The 22280-nt window shown below is 37.2% G+C and overlaps 1 protein-coding gene across 1 annotated transcript in view; it reads right to left on the bottom strand.

The window, feature by feature from the left end:
- PNPLA8 (patatin like phospholipase domain containing 8) overlaps window positions 1–22280 on the bottom strand; it is a 45768-nt gene that overhangs the window by 1603 nt on the left and 21885 nt on the right. Inside the window, exons 6-9 of the mRNA XM_063446919.1 lie at window positions 21006–21177; window positions 18270–18327; window positions 11049–11243; window positions 2431–2626 (exon numbers count right to left, since the gene is read on the bottom strand). Of these exons, the coding sequence (XP_063302989.1) occupies window positions 2431–2626; window positions 11049–11243; window positions 18270–18327; window positions 21006–21177 (621 nt within the window). The remainder of the gene's footprint in view (window positions 1–2430; window positions 2627–11048; window positions 11244–18269; window positions 18328–21005; window positions 21178–22280) is intronic.

Here is a 22280-nt window from a genome sequence, read left to right as displayed (position 1 = left end):
GTCTATATGCTGAGCAAGCAGAGCAAGACAAATTCAGCAGATTAAAAATAGCCTCAACATCATTCTCATTGTCAATGGAAAGAGTGAAACAGAAGTACAAGTAGCAATATGACCAAAAAACAAACAGCTGTTCAAAAGGAAGGTTTATTGCAGAAACTGGGGTGGGAAGAAGCCTAAAATGTTACATAAAATCGGTTTCTAAAAAAAAAAAAAATTACATACAGGTGAAATATCAATATATGCAACATTATTAAGAATATGAAAGAAAAATAACTAAATGGCTTGCTTGAATTTTAATATAAAAAGAAAACCTTGCTAAGTACCTTGCTCTATATACGAGGGGGACATTTAGAATTCTCCAATGGAAAGGCAATTCTAACAGTGAAAAATAATTAGAAGCAGAATTTAATTTTGTGATTTACATTTTATGAGATCCAATATACTTAAAGGAACATTCCAGAGGAAAAAAGTGTAAATGTGTAAGTTACATCCCTAAAGATACATGCATTTAATGTTTTTTTTGTGGGTTTTTTGCCCATTCTGCAGACCTAGTTTCAGCAGGTACTGTAAAACCTCCCCTATTTGTCCAGCGTAAGATTTCCAGTCTGTGCTTGACAAGGTCTAATCAGACGCTTTTAATTGAGAAGCTTTCAGGATAAATTATGGAAGCAGGCATATCTAGCCAATCATATATATGTCTCAAAAAGCTGCGTTAGTAAGATTGGTGCGGGAAACGCTCCCAGCTGTCTGATTGATCGCTGGGAAGGTGCCAAAATAGGTGTTTTATAAAAGTGATTTCTCCTCTTTAAGATGACAATTTTATAAAATATAGTTTGATAGACAAATCTCCACCAAAGAAAGGAAAGCTGCCTCAATCCACATGGATAAAAGGACAATGAATATCCTTTATTCCAATCTCACATTAAAGCTGTGACATGCCGAGGGAGAAGCATAGATCAACGCTGATGTGTTCCGTACCTGTACTGGCACATCACAGATAAAACACTAAATATACCAGCAAGGACCTGTGATTTAACTCTATAGAACCTCAAACTGAAGTGCTTCAGGTGCCCGGCATGTTCTTTAACAAGGCAGAATACTTTCTCACTGGTGGTCAATATAAGCAAGTCAAATATAAGCACATGATATGAGAAATATACAACTTTATTGGTGTTATCTATCCTTCTATCTTTATTGGTGTTATCAAATGTCCTTTTTGTGTACTGACAAAACATGTCTAAATTCATTTAGTTCTGCTCTCTTCGAGTTCTGCTCCAACAAAAGCCCAATGACAAAAGGTTTTCTATATTTTAAATCGTGGTGTACATCTATTTGCAGAAACACAGTTCATAAGGGTCCATGTGTACAATTTTAAATGGACTCTATCAAACACCATAACAACCTTCGTTCCTTGTGTTCGTTTTGGTGAAGAACCACAACTGCTCCGTTACAGCTATATGGCCAACATGTAACAGTACATCACATCACGAGGGGAAGAACTCCTTATATCTCCCCATCTCATGTGACAGACTCTTTAATAACCTTGTTAATAGTTTTCTGCTTGCAACTAGCTCTACAACCACCAACAAATGGATCTATTGTTAAGAAAAGCAATGCTTATGTTTATTAATGCCTTTCATGAAAAAACCTCTCTGTACAGTGTGAAGCTCAAAACCCATGAATCACTTCTGGACAAGGGGTTGGGAGATTTGTTCATCTCTCTGACATAGAATTGTTGAGAATAAGAAAAGGGACACTATAGTCAACAGAACAACTACAGTTTATTGAATTTGTTCTGGTGAGTAGAATCATTATCTTCAAGAGTTTTGCTGTAAACACCATCTTTTCAGAGACAATGCAGTGTTTACATTACAGCCTAGTGATAACGTCACTGGCCACTCCTCAAATGGCTGTTAGAGATCCTTCCTGGGTCATTGCTTCCTAAAATGCATCCAAACATTCGGTGTCTCCTCCCTCTGCATGCAGACACTGAACATTCCTCATAGAGATTCATTGATTCAATTCATCTCTATGAGGAGATGCTGATTGACCAGGGCTGTGTTTGAATCATGCTGGCTCTGCCCCTGATCTGCCTCTTTGTCAATCTTAGCCAATCCTATGGGGAAGCACTGTGATTGGATCACGCTACTACTTCTGAGGATGCCAGCAGACCTTTTTTTTTTAAAGCAAACAGCATGCAGATCTACAGCTTCAGGCTTGAATACAGTAAGATTTTGCTATATTTGTGTATTATCCTTTCGTTATATTTTTTTATGCCGTCATATATCTTAAAAATGTATCTTAAAAATAGGGTTAACGTCATATTACAACAGCACTTTAACCTCTGAGTAGATACTTGTGGATTTACCCTCTGAATGTGTTGTTTAGGTGTCACTTCTAAATGAAATTTAGATGTAAGAGAACTCTTACCTTCTGTGTCCGTAGCACTGCTGATGACATTGGTCAGTTTGGCTTTCAGGCTGGTATGCGTGGCTGTACTTTTTCCTGCACTTTCAAAACGTCCGGTGCCAAGTGAGACAACGCACTGAAACGGCACATTTGGCCAGAGACACTTGCATTCATGAATTGCCAGTGCGCATGGGTTATTAATAAGTAATCCTCCATCCTGAAATAGTAAATGTTATTTCGTTACTCTACAACTCGGGTTGCACAAAAAATAAAATAAATAAATAAATAAATTACAAATTATTTAGGGTAGAAATATACAGTAAAAATTAAATCAATAATAACAACCACAATAATAATAGTAATAGAAAGTGTATAATATAAAGTGAGCACATTTAGACCGTATAATGTTTCTTGACATAGAACAATGGCAAGTCCACAAAGCAGATCAAAGACATTTCTTTAGCTACACAATCAATTCTAAAAAAAGTATAGTCATTAAGGAACACTCCACCCCATAATAAACTGTTATGGAGGAAGGAATGTTTGGGTGTCTTCTTGCCTTTAGGGGATAACACGTTTGGCAGTGTTCAGTCGGGCTACTTCTGCCAACTTACGTTCCTATCTACACTGCAGTACAAGGAAGGGTTAGCTGTGCAGCTGCTGATATTCTGAATTTGTCATTTGACACTCTCAGCTGATCACAGTATGGCCACTGTGAAAAACTGAAATGATACATACTATTTTTCTCAATGGTGCCCACCGATACCAGCGGCTGCCCCATCCTTGTATTGTGGTGGAAAGAGGAGCCTGAAAGGCATAAGTACTAGAGCACAAACGGAGTTTAAACTGAGCCACACAAGCACGCATATATGGTCAGCTCCTGACAGTTGTGCCCCTTTAAAGGGAATGGCCACTGCCCAGAAGTTTTAATATTATGTTTACGTATACGCTATATTTCCTATATAAAAATAAATATGTTCATAATAATTACATTTTCCGACTTTGAACTGTGATTGACAGTAACAACTCTGCACAGAGTGTGCTGAGAATTCTGACCTATATAGCAAGAGTTTAGTTGAACCAATATTCCATTTTAACTGTTCCAATGAACTGATACTATGCATTAAAATATTTAAAGGGACACTATAGTCACCCAGACCACTTCAGCTCAATGAAGTAGACCGGGTGCCAGGTTCCTTTAGGTTTTAACCCTTCAGATGCAAACATAGCAGTTTCAGAGAAACTGCTACGTTTACATTTGGGGTTAATCCAGCCTCTAGTGGTTGTCTTCCGGATGCGATGCTGGATGTGAATTTCGCATCTATCGCGCAGAGCGTCCATAGGAATACATTGAGAAATGCTTTCCTATGTACACTTTGAATGCGCGCACGGCACTTGCCGCGCATGCACAGTCTGCTCCACTGACGTCAGACTGGGAGGAAAAGTCACCAGCGCCGAGGGAGCCCGGCGCTGGAATAAGGTAAGCTGCTGAATGGGGTTTTAACCCCCTGAGCGCCACGGGAGGGGGTCCCTGAGGGTGGGGGCCCCCTCAGGGCACTATAGTGTCAGGAAAAACGTTTTTTTTCCCTGACACTATGGTGATCCTTTAACAAATATATTTCTGAGGTGTGAAAAATAAAATAAATAGCAAATCAACGCCGTTATATCCTGTAAGTTGGTGCCTCCATCTTGGTTCCCTGACAGTCATTGAGCCTCCAAACAGACTATTGAGAAGGAGAATTCAGACAATGTGTGCCCTAACTGTGGATTGTAATGTCATTTTCTAAATCTTGAAAACAAATTTAAAAGAAAAGTAAAGGTTGCATCACGTGAAAAAAAAAAAAGTTTTATGTGATATTGAGTGTTTTATTCAGAGGTGTAATTTTCAATTAAGTGATGGTTCCCCTTTAAGGAGATGTTCAAACTTAAACTGAACCTGTTAAGACAGGTTCACGTTAATTATAACCACATTCTCATTTTAAACCCAATGTGGAATATATAGAATATAACAAATACTGACTACACTACAAGTTAGCTGGGAGGATATATCCATTATGAATGCCAAGTAGAATTCTCTAATTTTAGTAAGAGACTAATTGGGGGGGAGGGGAGGGGAGGATTCATATAATCTTCAAATCATCTGCAATTCTGCTCATTTTCAATGCATGAAATTTAGCAATTGATAATCTTTCTCCTATTCTCTCCTATCCCCATGGACCAGGTTTCATCTTTTTGATTTCTTTTGAAGAGAACCTTAAGAGAGTTCCTTAAATTATTTAGTGCCGATTCACACTGGGAGGAATCTCATTTTCGTACAGCTGCACAGGATTAATAAGTGATGTTAAATTGGGCAAAGTAATAACCAAGAATCTTAGCAAGTATTCTTGAGTGTAAAGACGGGTTTGTGGAAACATAAAAAAAATAGAAGAGATAAAAGTTTATCATTGAAAAATCCACAATACACATAATTAAAGAAGGAGGGATAAAAAGGAAGCAAAAAAAAGCAAACTATTTTGCTAAGAAGAGGTGTGAGCTCTTTAAAAATTGCTTATTTTGTCGATGTTTGTGCAAACCAGTTGAAGAAATATGAGCAATATCGCTAAAGAAACTGATAATGCAATATAAATAACTGCTGTAGATCTCCTGGTACATTAATCGTTTTGGCATTCACAGTAATTTAGAAGCAATCTGGAAACATATTTACTTTAAATGATGGGCGATAAACGAACACAGCATGCACACATTTGTTATTTTAGAAAATCAAACTGTCCAATTTCTATTTAAACTCCCACACAGTATATTTTGGCTGGAAGGAGAACGGGGCACCAACATGTTAACAATAAAAGGCTAGGTAATGATTGGAATTGCTTGTTTATACATTAGGTTGGCAATAAGCAGAACGTTTTTACAGTAAACTGAACGTATGGGCGTCAGAACACAAAGCACATTACGGCAGCTTTTCCATTTCATATAAACGGTACCATATTTCAAACTCCATGCAATGGATGCAGCCAGAGAAACTTGCAATTTGGTCTACTAGATATTCAGAGCAAATATGTATTTAATGAGGAACGGTCATTTCTCTGGGATTTATACTAATGAATAAAACATTGAAAAGTCACCTCTTAATCTTTTTTCCCCCCATGATTCCATTGCTCTTCTGAAGAGAGGAAGCATAATATTGGCTGGAGTTAATCTACTGTGCCTTTCAGCATGTTACTGTAAGGATACAAACCTTCTGTTTGTAAGGTCATCTTTTTGTACAGAAATTAAGCCTGAGGGGTCCGCATTTTGTATTGTCATTTTTTTTTTTTTTTTTCCACACAGCAGGTATAGCAAGTAGACCAGCGGTAGGCAACCTATGGCATGTGTGCCATGCACGGCACTCAAGGCCGCTAGAGCCAAACAGGCCTCTCTCTCCTATCAGGTGTCCCAGTGAAACTTTAGATATCTGCTAATACGAAAAGGTGGCAAAGGACAATCCTCAATTTATGCATTGCAGCACATAGAGGAAGTGATTTCAGATCACTGAATTCTAGCACTTGTGAATGTAAATCCACACTGGAGTAGAGCAGCCCACAGCTGCTCTTTCAGCTCCTGCCCTTGACCTGTACCTGGCTAGCCTGGTCCCCACTGGAGCCCAGGGAAGCCACCCACACTGCTAGATGTACGCAGAAATGCAGAATAACCCTCCCCTCATACAAATAATACGAACAGCCCACATGCAAACATACACACAATCCCCACAAACGCAACACCACTAACAATCCACATACATGCACACAACCCCACATGCAGCCTCTCTCATGCAATACCCCAAACAGCCCCTCACATACACACACTACCAAACACACAATGTGACATATCCATCCACACACAATTCCACAAGCAGCCCCCATACACAACCCACATTCATAGGTATCATACACAACACCACAAACTACTTTTGAACATATACAATGTAAAAGCTCATATACGCACAAATACAAAGCAACTGCAGTATAAATACCACAAGCAGAATACGGCAACATACACACTTCAATTTTTTTTAAAATAGGACCGGCACGCTACGGGACATCACAATCTTATTTCGGCACAGTGCTGCTAAAAGGTTGCCTACCCCTGAAGTAGACTTTAACATTTGGGCTTGTGCAAAAGCCTTCCTGTATTCCACACTTGATAACAATATGCAACTTATATCAAACGGCACAAGTCAATTCTTTGGACCATTAAGACTTGCTAATGAGGGTTTTTATTTTTAAATCAGGTGTTTAAGCCGCACATGAAGCCCTTAAATCTCCCGAGGCTACCCTTGTTCATGGGCTTCCATGGTCCTCCAACAGTTTGATTGTGCCTGATTAAAGTCAGTCCCTTGAAAAGCAAGGGAAGGAAGAAAAAACAAAAGAGAGAGAGAGAGAGAGAGAGAGAGAGAGAAAGGAAAAAGGTATAGAATAAGAAAAAAATTGAGGGGGGAGAGGGAGGGAGCCCGGAACCGACTCCCCCGTCTTATGCTACGTCTACCTTCCTCGAGAGGCGGTCTTCCTTTGCTGGCCCGATTTCACACGCCTGTCCGGTCACCCTCTCGAACCCACTAAGCTATTGTCCCATGGTTCCCAAAGTCTCTGAAATGCTGATGTCGTCCCCCTTACCCTAGCCGTTAGGTCGTCCATAATTTGACATTCTCTAATCCTGGATATCACCCCTGGGAACTCTGGGCCCTCCGGTGAGAGCCATGCGGTTGCTATTGCTCTACGTGCACTTAGAGTGATCTTATGTACTAGTTTCTGCTCTCTCCTAGTCCACCCATCCCAGTGATCTGTTTAACAGATATACCCACGGGTCCATATCCAAGGGCCTGTCAAAGATCTGTTTCAGCAAGTCCTCCACCGATTTCCAGAAACTACGTATCTTCGGGCAATCCCATGTGTATGTATGTTCCTCGAGCTCCGCATCCCCTCCAGAAGTCAAACTACGTATCTTCGGGCAATCCCATGTGTATGTATGTTCCTCGAGCTCCGCATCCCCTCCAGCAGTCATCCGTGTCCATTTTGTGCATTCTAAAGGGCTTGTATTGTCATATTTTTAATATGCATAGAGGGTTTCTTATATTATAGGATGCTCTTTTCTAAGCTTCAAAGATGAGGATACATGTGACGTAATATCCCAACACTGGATTAAGTGAGTAAACTACATTGGATTAGGCAATTGAAAAGTATTTTTCACAGGTAAATGTTTGAAATTAACCACTATGCCCACACGTATTTAGGGACATAGTGATTTGGAAAGGATATTTTAATAGTGTTACAAGGACCGGACAACCCAGATATCGACATACACTTTGAAGGAGAGCTGATTGACACGCGAGAACTGGAACTTTAAAAGGACGCATTCAAAAAATTTTTTTATCATTTTTGCTAGTGTTATGTACAAAGTTTGATGCCTACATACATTTTGCAGCGTAGCTAGGAAGCTCATAGCCACATATACAACCTAAACTACACTAATCTATTATGCTTATACAATAGTTGCAAACTTCACAAATTCAGACAGAAAATAGTAGAAGGGGAACATATCTTTTTTTTATAGGGAAAATATATAAAAAATTGTAACAGTAGTTATAAAAGCTTTGTGTTTATCCTACAGCATTGCAAAAAGCCAATACAATTTTTACGTGGTTCAGAACCATTTGTAGAATACTATTTAGAAGTACAATGAAAGGCAGTTTTTTCTTTATTCTCACTTTACAGTAACGGTTCATGTACAGTTTGCATACATTATCCGTCTAATAAATCCTCAACCGCTACTAATAACACAGAAGGAAAAATAGCAATTCTATAAAATCCTTAATGAGGAATATCTCTGACTGATACCCTACTATAGAGCCATTCAATAAAGAGAGCGGAGAATGGCGATTTCTCTAAAAGAAGTATGACTTGGCACATCGAGGACTAATATTTGAGAATGAGGTCCCTTGAATCCATAGTAACCATTTCACATCGTGGCTCTAAAAGACATGCTTTGCATTACGAGTTCCTCTTGCAGCCTGATTTCTTTGTTGACCATCAATGAATGTAAGAAACTGCAAATCATCTGCCAACATGCGTCTTTTAATAGTAAACATATTTATTTGCAGAACTATTTTCTGCAGTTTTATTACTTAACAACAGTGTGGTTAGGGTGCGTAGTTATGATTGAATGTACAGTTATATAACGGAAAGAAATATACGTGTTGGAATGTATAGATTTTAATATTAGCATCGGTTAGTAAACACGTCATATCACAGTTGGCTAATTTAATTTTAATGCATTATCCATAACCATTATCCAGAACTGTGCACAAAAACAATGAATTATTAGAATAATAAATGTAATTAACCACCCACTCCCCAAAAAACAAACAGAGATATTGTCTAATTGGGGTTCCTACATGTTCCGCAAATACCACAGGCTTGCATCTTCTCTCGTATAATCGACCTATAGCAGGAAACATCTATACTGCGCGGATGCTCTGTCTGTCTGTTCAAGTGCTCTGTCAGGACATTTTGAAAAGCAACAAAAGGATGCAAAATAACGAGCTACTGTCAGATTTGGTCAGACTCTCAGATAACTGACAGACCAACTGGGGATGTATAGAGGTGGCTGTTAGAACGGACGAGTGGTAAAAATCAGGTAAGAAATTTCTTCAAAAATGTTGACATACATGAATTAAAAACAAAAATATGATGGTATCAAATAATATGAGGATATATATATATATATATATAAAAGTTTATTACAGTGCTCCATTGAAGTGTGGATTCAAAATTAAATGCAAATTTTAAGCAAAAATTGCTGAATTTGAAGCTTTTTTGGCTTAATATGACAGTCAGTCACATTTTAAGAATAGACCTGACCGGACTATAAATAATTCCTTTAGTTTAGTGAATATTTCTCAAGCGTTTGAAAATGATACATTAAAATACATATCAGTAAAAAATAAATAAATATACTCCTTTATTATTTTACAAATAACATGAAAAAAAAAATACATCTACAGTAACCGTGTACTTTCTCTGACGCTGGGGTCTTCTCATTTGGGATCTGCAGGCTTTGATGGTTTTTAAGTTTTCTTGAGAGACCCTTATCTTATCTCACAGTCTACTGGCAGGGGGGCAATGATTTATGCTCATTAGCAGGCAATTAACAGAGTTGTGAATTCTTCAGAGCTCTGAGCAGGGATGTAGGAGGGACCCTGCACACCCACAAGTTCTAAAGTAAACACTGGTACAGAAATTAAATGTGAAAATCACACAGGGAGGCTGTGTGACTCACAGCCAGAGGAAGCGTGGCTAGGGCTGCATAAATACAGTAATTTAAATGGTTGTTCCAAGTACTATGAAGTGGCCTTGGTGCCTGGTGTCTGTGTGGGCAGTGTTTCAGTGTGAAATGCTGCACATATAGGCACATTTTGTTTTGCTGCTGGATGTGTAATTTCATCTTGGGCAACATTGTTAGCCAGCCTGGAACAAGAACGAATGTTAAAACTAACATCTATGTTAACTAATTTGTGCCTAAAAAAAACATTTGTCGCCAGAACAGAGAACATGTTGTTGATGCCTCCATGTCACCCTCAGTGAGTGTGAGTTACATCAGGCAAGGAAGATCAGTCTGCTGGAAGAACTTTGACTCGGCACTAAATCCTGATGAGTTTTTATTTATTTATGGGGCTATGGTGGGGTGGAAGCAAGGGTTACAACAAACAAAAAACTGTTTTTTGTTTGTTTGTTTTTTTAAGTCGCAATTTATTACTCAATGTACAAAGAATCCATACTATAATAATGCTTTAAGTAGCACTTCATTCTGTTCTTTCCACAAAATGATACCTACCTGAACAAATGCATGTCCATCCACTCATAATACATTTTACTGACCTTACAGGATATGTACTATAGTTTGGAAAGATTAAATAGTCCTCTTTTAACGACATTACTTACTGCAATTCAATAACTATAGACATAATAAAGGGGCACTATGAGCAACATGCTGCGTAAAGTATCCTGGCACTGTCCCATGGTTTAAAGTAAAGCCATTCAATAACAGAGCTTCCTAGCACCCGAAAAGTCACCAGCATTAATAATAGGGAATTGGCAGTCCTGTATTATCAATCAATTTATTTTAATCTAGACAACGTTCATTCGCTGAGAGCACTGTACTAATTTGAAGCCAGAACTTTCAGACATAAACTGGGAAGATCCTCTGTTTAGATCTAATCATTCTTCAAAATGTTTTATATTAAATCATGGGATAAAACTGGAGGACCCACTACAGATAGCTTAGAGAGCCCCATCAACACCAGACTTTGATTATTTAATATTAAACATACTAAAATTGAATGTATTAGCAATTGTTATTTATATAGTAAGAACCCCTGGATGTTGGGCTAAGGTAACATCCCCAGGATGTACTTGAAAACCAGAGTAATCTGAATGTACCTTTCCTGGTTAAATACTTTGTTATTATTATTATGATTACGCAGGCACAATAATACTATGTTTAATTACACAAACATACACACACACACACACACACACAAACGTATAGTATATAAATCAAGTACCAGATTAGAGTTTAGTCTCTTTTGGTCCATTCATTAACCTTACCTGGTGCAAGTCATTTCCCAGAACGTATTCTTGAAAATATCCAGGGGCAGCTGAGGAAGCTCGAATTGCTTGCCATAGATTGTATTGACATCCTCCCATGTAATGGGATTTAACACCTGGAATATGGTTGTAGTTTCTAAACACGAACGCTTTTAAAGGTAGTCCTCTGTTAACAACAGTGCTAACTGCAGAAACCTATCACAATACAAAGGAAAATAGGTCAAAGGTATGGTGAAAGATTTTCATCAACTCAGTATTCTGTGTTAGTGTCACGTGAAAGCTGTATTCCATAACCAAGTTAAAAACAATATTGAAATATTATTATTCTATCGAGCTAAGCAGTAATAAGTTTAGCTAATATTTCCACTAATATTTCCACTAATATTTCATATGCAAAAAATACTTATAAGGAGTCTGTGGCGCTTAGGGATAGGGCCTGAGAAATAACAGGGGATGTAGTTTCCCCCCCCCCCCCCCCGTGCCCACACCCTATGGGAACACATTGGACTGGCAGACCATCAAGTTTAATGAACCCAGCAATGGAGGCAGACCTGGCCATGGAGAGACTGGAGCGGTGAGGGAGAAAAGGTAAGTAAAATCACCCTTTAAATTAGTTTTAAGGGGGGCCAGGATAAAAATAGTTTGTTTAACACAATAGTGTCAGGAATGCATGTTTGTGTCCCCAAATACCTTGAATACATGATCTATCACAAAGAGATGATGTATTGAATACATGATATATCAAATGTAAAATATTGATATATGCTTACCTTACATCTATTCCAGTGGTGGGAGGTCTTTTTTTCTTTACCTTGTCAGTCAATTCTTTGGCATAGAGTTTATGCTGAAGAACTGACTGACAGGTGGGAGAAAGACCTATTTTAAATATGCTTTTCTTCCAATCTATACATTTGTTAGCAAATCCGGTTTCACAATGCATAGATTAAATGAAATGCTCTTTTAAAGGAGCATAAGTTGTACCTGGAATGACCGGTACACTATCTGTTGGTCATTAGATTACAATAGGACTTTACCAACCTTTATTTCCGCTTTATTGCATCTCGTAACTAGTGATTGGACAGAGTAGATATGGGCACAATAAAAATATTGCCTTAAAGGGACACTATAGGCACAGAGACCACTTCATTTCTTTGAACTAGTCTGGATGCAGTGTCTGTCTCCTTAACCCTCCAATATTAAACATTGCAGTGTTAAAGGACCACTCCAGCTTGGTGAAGTGCTTTATGGGTGAGGAGTACCCTAGTTTAACCCATTTTATAAAAGTGCTGATTTCTATGAGAAATCAGCCCTTTTATTGATTAACAGCCAGGGAGGATCCTTCCTACTTCCATTAGCTACTTGAGTGTGCCTGTCTCCCCCTAACTCTCAGACCGCAGACCAGCTTCTAAGCTTCAGACTTGCATGCGCCACGTCTCGATGAGATGTCTCTGATTGGTTATTTCCTTGTGAAAATAACCTTTGCAAGCTCTTTTCAGATATACACCCAATTAATTCATGCATGTATTCACTGAAGGTATATCTACTATACAGTGATTTATTTTCTTTTCATTTTGCTATGTGGAAGTGGAATGCTCCTTTAAGACTGCCTATAGTGTCCCAGACAACCACTAGAGGCAGTTGCTGCATTTACACATAGTTTAACATCATGAAACAACACTGGATGTCCTCAAGTTTTGCATGAGGAAATCCATCTTCTTGAAAAAACACAAAGGAAAGCATTGACTCAAAGCTTTCCTATGGGGTAGGCCTAATGTGTGTGGCGCTTGCCACGCATGAACACTATGTTCTCGGATCACCATAACACGGCCGGAAGATGAGCCTAACACAGTGCCAAGGGAAATTCGGGGCATGACTCAGGTAAGTGGAAAAACCACAGAGGGACAATGTATTGTTAGTAATAGAGTTTTGTATTCTTAACACTAGTGTTCCTTTAACTGTATCAGAAATAAGCTTGTAACCTTATCTAAAAAAAGTTTACAGAAAAAAGACAACAAAATCCTGGAGACTGCAACTATCCAAATCAAAGATTCATCAGAAAGTATTAAGTAAATATTCATACAAAGTTTATTTTTGCATGATGCATAAAAGTCACCAATGGAATGCGCCTGCTAGTACACTTGTTTCCATAGTGATCGTCCCACTTTAAATACTTTTAGAATAAAACACTTTGGTAAATTTCCCTCACTGTGCATGTGCTAGTGTATTAGAGTGTCAGCTGACTGCTTTTAGCCTATCAGAGCTCCAACTGACAGTATGAATGGGTATGTCTACAAGGAAGTGTGTCATCTTTGCCTTAGCTACACCTCCAGATGGGGCTGGACTGTGGGTGGCTAAGGACACTTATTTAGTGTTAGATTGCTCTAAAGCGGTTTAACACTGAACGGAGGAATGGTGCCAGGAGTCTCCAGGCACTATAAATCAATTCAAAGAGATGAAATGGTTATAGTGACTATGGTATCCCTTTAATTTTAAATAGCTACAGTTCTCATCAGTAGAACAAATGAAATGGCCATTAGAATCCTGAATATTTTCACAAATGCTCACAGACAGGAAAAGCTATGTCATCAAGTGAATTCTTAGTAGAAGGGCGTAGTCAAATAAAAACCTTTATGTTGGTACCAATGATCGAGGATTTTTCCAGTGATACAAACAGCATGTCTGACATTAAGGAGAACAGAATGTCTGGTGCCTCAATCAATCGAATTACTATTTGCAATGCTACATTTTATAAAGTGGTCTTTGTGTTGTACAGAAACCCAATGGCATTACATCAGCACTTGATAAAGCACAGCATAACAGTGAATAAACTCCCCAACCCACAGTTGTATTATGCTAACTGAATAACTGATCCACTTAAGAGTAAGTGATGCCTTTTAAAGAATGAAAACAAGTCTTTCACAAACAGCCTATTGTCAAATAACTTCAGAAGACCGGAAAAGCAGAATTCATTTTCATTATTTTAGATCTGTCTAGAAGGAAGTTTTTTGTAACAGCAAACATTAATCTGTATAAACCTTTGAATTTCAATAAAAAAAAATTTAATGGAAACCAGTCAAATCCTGGTATAGCACAACTGGTGTTTTTGTCTTAGTACTGTCACCAAAATATATATATATATATATATATATTTTTATTTATTTTTTTAAACATTAACCTTTGATACCATTTAAATCAACACATAATATTTTTATTTCATGACAGATTTACTTTAAGAAAAGACTACCAAAATATTTGTTCAACTCATATAATGAAGCACTTGCCAATAAATTGATTTATAAATGGTGCCAACACATACCTCAGTGATGATTTGACTGAACAGCCAGTATTTAGGCCCAAGATGTCACTGCCTTTCATAACACACACTGCAATGATACAGCACATCTGTATAACAACATTAACGTGAAATGCCAAGCCCCGTAACCAGGGTGTGACAACCATGATGGTTGTCACAGGCCCGGCGGCCCAGGCTCCACGCTTAGCGACCGCACTGACACCGGTACACCTGCACCGGGGTCCGTATGCTGATAGGGCCCACCGAGTGGCCCAAGCATTTTAGCGTTGAGGCCGTGCAATAGCGCGACAGGGCCCCTTTAAAAAATTGGCGCCGCAAATTAGTACTGGGAGGAAGTGACGGACAGTCACTTCCTCCCAGCACCCTCCACGCGAGAGGGAAGAGAGACTCCCATGAGCCCCAGCCACCCTCCTGCAAAAAAAAAAAAAAAAAAAAATCAGCTATGTATGTATGGGTCTGTCTGTTTGTATGTCCGTCTGTCTGTATTTCAGTGAGTATGTGTGTCTGTGTGCGTTTGTATGTATGTATGTATATGCCAGCATTTCAGTATGTATGTATGTATATGTACGTGTGTATGTCTGTCTGTATTTCAGTATGTATGTATATGTATGTATGTGTCTGTATTTCAGTATGTATGTATATGTACGTGTGTATGTCTGTCTGTATTTCTGTATGTATGTATGTATATGTACGTGTGTATGTCTGTCTGTATGTCAGTATGTATGTATATCTTTATGTATGTCTTTCTGTGTGTATGTCTGTATATGTATGTGTATGAATGTATCTGTATGTATATCAGTATGTATCTATCTGCATATGTCTGTATGTACGTGTGTCAGTATGTGTATATTTTTATATATATGTCTGTCTGTCTGTCTGTCTGTCTGTCTATCTATATATATATATATATATATATATATATATATATATATATATATCTCTATATATATATATGTCAGTATGTGTGTATCTTTGCGTGTGTGTGTGTATCTGTGTCCTTTTTGTATCCCTACGTGTGTTTGTATATTCCTGTGGATGGGGTTTGGAGGTGGGATTTGGGGGTGGGATTTGGGGGTGGGCTTGGAGGCTGGCCCCCGGGGGCCTAGACCTTGAGCAGTGTTAGGGGCCCCAAAAATTCTTATGACGGCCCTGCCCGTAACCACTTCACTTAAAAGAGGACACTCCTAGTGTCCAAACCTTTACAAATTCAATCCCTGTGCTCAATCTGATGATGTCTTGAAATTACATATTTTAGTGACAATACTTTAGCCTCCTCTGTTTACTGTATCAAATGGATATGATGAGAATTGATTAACCACTCTTGGCACTTTCAGAATCCTGTAAAAGGTTAGTAAAAGAGGAAAAAGAAAAGAGCTGTTAAGCCCTTAAGGACCGGACTGTTTTTGCGATGTTGTACATTTGCGACCAGGCCTCTTTTTACACTTTTGTGGTGTCTGTGTTTAGCTGTAATTTTCTACTCTCTCATTTACTGTTCCCATACAAATTATATATTGTTTTTTTCAGGACAAAAAGGGCTTTCTTTACATACCATTATTTATATAATCTCATGTACTTTAATAAAAAAAAAAAAATAAAAAAAATATGAAGAAAAATTGAAAAAAAATACATGTTTTTTGACTTTTACTTGAAAAATCTTTTACTCATCTACAAAAGCGAATGAAAAAAACTGCTAAATAGATCCAGAATTTTGTCCTGAGTTTAAAAATACCCAGTGTTTACATGCTTTTTTTTTGCAAGTTATAGGGCTATAAGTACAAGTAGGATATTGCGGTTTCAAAACATACATTTTTAAAATGTATCAATAGTGACATTGTAACACTATTATCTGTCATAATTATCTGAATAACATCCCACATGTACATATTTTTTTAAAGTAGACAACCCAGGGTATTCAATATGGGGTATGTCCAGTCTTTTTTAGTAGCCACTTAGTCACAAACACTGGCCAAAGTTAGCATTCATATTTGCTTGTGTGTGAAAAAAGTAAAAAACTAAATTGAACGCTAATTTTGGCAAGTGTTTGTGACTGAGTGGCTACTAAAAAAGACTGGACATACCCCATTTGCAATACCATTGGTTGTCTTCTTTTGCAAATGGTATGCCATCATGGGGTAATTCTCATTCCTGGGCTACCATACGCTTTCAAAGGCAACGTAACCAACCTGGCCATTTTCAATGTAAAAATATTTGACCCATATATTTGACCCTGTAACTTTCAAAAACGCTATAAAACCTGTACATGGGGTGTACTGTTATACTCGGGAGACTTTGCTGAACACAAATATTAGTGTTTCAAAACAGGAAAACGTATCACAACAATTATATCATCAGTAAAAGTGCTGTTTGTGTGAGAGAAATGCAAAAAAAGTCATTTTCACTGACCATATCATCGCTGTGATATGTTTTACTATTTTGAATCACTAATATTTGTGTTCAGCAAAGTCTCATGAGTAAAACAGTACCCCCCATGTACAGGTTTTAGGATTTCATAGAAAGTTAAAAAATTAAATTCTCTGGACTTTCGGCCTGTGTTGGCAGGCAGGTCCCTCAAATTGCAATCAATAAAATTACTTAATTATGTAAAAATATAACATAAATAAGTATGTAGAATTTAAATATATATGCATATTTATATATTTATAGTCTACATGTATATTTATATAATTATTTATGTAATTATGTATATGGACATATGTATATTTCTATTTATTTATATGTACATAGATATATATACAATTGAATTATAAGTGTATTATGATATAAATATATAATATCAAAATACAGTTAGAAGAAAATTTGATATATAATTTTTTTTATTATTTTTAATTTTTTACATTTAATTATTTGTATTTTATAATAACATTTACACAATATATATATATATATATAAATATATATATAAATACATACACACGTGTGTAATTTGATTAGTATATTTTATATATATATGTACATATTTAGTATATGTACATATTAACATAAAAATACACCTAGTATGACATTATATATATATATATATATATATATATATATATATATATATATATATATATATATATATATATATATATATATATATATATATATATATATATATATATATAATCGTTCCCCCGGCGGTGCTCTCATGTGAGTCCATGTGTCTCCCTGCTAGTGTAAAATCATAAAAAAAAAAATTAAAGGTACATGTTAACAAAATAAAATTATATAATTTTATTTTGTTAACATGTACCTTTAATTTTTTTTTTTATGATTTTACACTAGCAGGGAGACACATGGACTCACATGAGAGCACCGCCGGGGGAACGACGGCGATCGGGTAAGTACATAAGACCGCTGTGACGGTTCAGGACCGTCAGCGGTTGGCAACGCAAAAATGTCGATGACGGTCCTGAACCGTCACCGGTCCTTAAGGGGTTAGCCATTATTAATTGTGATATTTTTTACAAATGTAATCTTGTTGAAACCTTGATGACCAACAGCTACACCAGTGGTATGCAACCTTTGGCACTCCAGATGTTGTGGACTACACCTCCCATGATGCTTTGTAAGCATTATGGCAGATTATGGCCAAAAGACCTGGAATGCTAAAGGTTGCATACCCCTGTGCTACACAATGCATGGCATCACATCATCTCAATCTATTCCTTGTATACCCAAGCCAAAAAGGAATAGGTCAACAAAAGCTATAGTAAGAAATTCATTACAATATGGAACATGAGACTTAGAACAGATTGTTATGATGGCATAGTCCTTGAAGGGCTAATGATAAATGTAATCAGCAATCGCATTTTGTAAACAAAAAAATTAAATAATCCTGCAATAAAATCATCTACAGACAATAGATAACAAATGAATGCTGTAAGAGTTACAATAATTATGCTTACTTTTGGACACCGCGGATCTCTTGCAGATTCAATTAGAAGATCTGAGCCCATTCTTTCCCTTTAGAAGAGAAAATAAATTTATTTTTATTTTTTATTTTAGCAAGCAGCGAGAACTACAGAAAACAAGACACACTGCTAATTATGGGTGGCAGACAGTTACTAGTTAGCAAAAGTCATAGTTCTATTAAATGCTGCACATCGGCCATTGATCAGCAGGTATAATTTAAACTATGTTAGACACACACTCAATACATCTACAACGTCAAACATTACGATACTACCAATATTAGAAAATTTGTTACACAGACCCATTATGTGAATCATCATGAAATATAACTTCTTAATTCAGCTCAGGGCACTATATGCAATTAAATAAGAAAAAGACTCAAAGAAGCAGAGTGGTACAAAAGGGGAAAATTAAATGAGAGCAAGAAAATCAAACATGCAACATTGACCTAGCGATGACAAAGGAAAACAAAACTTTATATTCTTTACTACGATCAGTTCCTAAGACACAAATCTGAATACATTTTGATAGCATTCATGCCTCTGAAAGCTAGACATTGGAAATTAGCAATACCTGTTACCAAGATCCTTAAAACAAACCCTATGAACAGATGTCAATATCTGGAGTCAACGTCTCACAGCAACATGCACATCTGTAGTATGAGTAAGACAGGCTCTTGCAGCCTACATCCACAGGGAAAGCATTATAATGTGGTTTTGTTATAAATCTGCTAGACTTCTTATTCACGTACCAATACAATATTCATTTAGCTGTATTCCACTTGAATACTGTATGCTTTTAATTAGTCAATTACTTAAAGGGACACTCCAACCACTTCTGCCCATTGGAGTGGTCTGGGTGCCAACTCCCACTACCCTTAACCCTGCAGGTGTAATTATTGCATTTTTTTTTTTTTTTTTAAACTGCAATAATTACCTTGCAGGGTTAACTCCTCCTCTAGTGGCTGTCTACTAGACAGCCACTAGAGGGCACTTCCTGCTCTATAGCACAGAAAACCTGTGCTAGAGCGTCGCTCAATTCCCCATAGAAAAGCATTGAAAAGCATTTTCAATGCTTTCCTATAGGGAGCTCTAAGGCTCTAATTAGTTCTCCCCGGCCAGTGGGCGGGATCAGTCTCGCCCACCGGCAGACGTAATGACTGGGAGGAGCGGCGGCGAGCAGAAACCACCGCCGAGGGACATCGGCGGGGTCTCAGGTAAGTGACGTAAAGGGGTTTTCACCCCTTCAGCTACTGGGGGATGGGAGGGAGAAGGGACCTGCAGTGCCATGAAAACGGATTGTTTTCCTGGCACTGGAGTTTCCCTTTAATTGCCAGCAGGGTTTGTTGGGCTAGATAAGTGTGGCTGTTTATTTGTCTGTGAATAAGTTTTACGTTATAAGTTATAAGGCATGTAGAGAGTTTTGCATTTTGGTTTGTGCGGTCTCTCGGTAGTGCCATGTTTTTTCATTGATTTATAATTATTATTATCCATTTTATATTTTAAGTTTTAAAGCATGTTCAAAGATGTGAGAGATTTGAAAGTTTTTACTGAGCGTTATGCATATGGTGTGAGTTCTAATGTGGATTTGGTACACTGATGGAAAGAAAGTGTCAAGCATCAATAAGTACATTTTTACACCATCAGCAGCACTTTATGATTCCTCACTAAATCCACAAAAGTACAAGAGGATTTGTAACCAAATCAAATACAAAAGTTTTTTTTTTTTTTTTTTTTTAAAGAAGGGTAACTAAGGTTTCACAGACAGTTTCCAGAAATGTAATAGATGTTACAGTTTTTCTGTGAATTTGCAGACGGTGGGAGAATACTAAGTATAGCATATCCTGTGTCTTAGGGAGCTTTGGACAATATTAAATGGACAATCCAACAATAGAACAATACTCCATTTGGCAGTTAACATTTCCAGAAAGAATCAGCCAAGGCTAAATGTAGTGAAGGCCAATTCGTAGAAGGTTGCAGCTGATAAAGATGTAAGTATGTAAGTGTGTCCATGACCGTAATACGTTTAACAGCCATTGGGAGAAAACCATGTGTATGGATCTCCCACATCATATTATAAATACCAAGGAGGATATGACCATCGCTCTAAAAGTGTTAAGCTACCCTTCCATTTTTTTTTGCATTGAGAGTAGATATGTACACAGAGCTTTAGTTGGAAATTATGCAATTGAAGGTCTGGGAAATATGGAATGCTTAGTTGGAAAGGGTTTCAGGGTTTGGCAGCATGGTATAAAAAGAGCTATAAGGAAATGACTCCCACCTTTGCCCATATTATGAAGGGAATAGCAGACAGATCATACTGAAAGAGGACAATTTGGATTATAGGTGCGAATAAGGAGTGGCGTGATTTTTTTTTTTTTTAAACTACTAGTCAGTTTTAATACATGAATTTGGTTAGGAGGAGGGATTTTGTAAGAGAGGGCAGATAGAGTTCTCCTAATGATAATTTGAAGACCGCACAGGCAAACATTTATAGCAAACTCAATGGTATACCAAGCTAGTGTTACATTCTCTCCCCCCAATGCCTGGGTTAGGGAAAAAAACACACACTGGTCAAAAGAATGAACTGGCTATTAAGTTTAATTTCATTGAAATGTGTTTTAATTGACGTTCAAATAATAAAACTATTGGTAACAGCTTGTGATGGCTTATACGTGTTTAACAAAGTAAATTATAAAGTATATGTTTTAATAGTAAAGGCACACCTACTTGAGCATTTTTTCCCAAATCTCACTGTCATAAAAGGCATGGTTCCATCCCATTTTAACAGTTCCAACTATAACATTCTGTTTAAAGACGTCCTTTCCCAATTGCCGATACAATTCTTCACACTCATCAAGAGGAATGCGGAATAATCCCAACATAAATGCCAGAATAGCACCTGCAAAGGAAAGTCAGATAGTGACATCATTTTGAATCTGGAATTATTTATTTAACAATGATGTCAGTGTCAGTTGATGTCAGTGTAATTTCCTCCAGAAAAAAAAAGCTATAAAGACTTTATATACAACATGTGTTTAGAAAAGAGCCATATATATTATACATAGAGACCGTCATAGCAACCAGTAGAAGGGGACATTTGGAAAGCATAATGTGCTACCTATGACTGTAAACAAACCTGGTTTTGGTTGTGTTTCAGGAAAAAAAGAAATGCCAAAAAACACAGCTTATTATGCGGAAATGATTTTATAGGTTTTGTGCAATTGCTGTTCATCCCTCTTCGTCAATCCCTTGTACTACAATTCCCATGATGCTTAGACAGTCAAAGTTGCTTTTTTTGTGTTCCAATCTCCAGCTAATAAGATGATCAGCGCCTTTTCACAGTTATACAGAAAAAAAAAAAAAAACTTTACTGGCTAGCAGTATTTTTATTTACTTTACTAAAACAAACAAAACAGACAACATTGTGGGGAGATTAAAGGAACACTCCAATAACTATAACAACTTCATTGAAATGAAATTGGTATGGTGTCAGGTCTCTGGAGCTGGCTCACCTTACAGCAGGGGTCCTCAAACTCCAGCCCCCCAAATGTTGCTGAACTACAACTACAACCATGATTCTTTGAATTACATAGATAGCCAGAGAATCATGGGAGTTGTTCATTTTGGCTTAAAATGTCCTTTAAATGTCCTTACATTCCCACACATAATTCTTCATTTGAAACTTATGGAGTAATAACCATGGGTGACGTGTCCTTTGTATATATTGCATAAACACACAACTATAAGGAGGGATGGTATATCCAAATGGAACAAGGGAAATACAGATTAAAATGTCCAACTTAACCCATAGAGGGTTAGTCACTAAAGTAAGGGATTGTCAGGAATTTAAAGCGAATTTCAAATTTAAGGCCACGATAAATGAATTGGAACACTTGGAAAAAGTCAGCTATGCATTATGGGCTATTTTGGTCTAAAGTTTTTTTGATCACTTCAAATTTGCTTTGGATTTTAACAATTTTTACTTTTGTGACTATCCTTGCC

This window comes from Pelobates fuscus, chromosome 3 (assembly GCF_036172605.1).
Source record: "Pelobates fuscus isolate aPelFus1 chromosome 3, aPelFus1.pri, whole genome shotgun sequence".
Classification (NCBI taxonomy): domain Eukaryota; kingdom Metazoa; phylum Chordata; class Amphibia; order Anura; family Pelobatidae; genus Pelobates; species Pelobates fuscus.
This window is presented reverse-complemented; position numbering and strand designations above follow the sequence as displayed.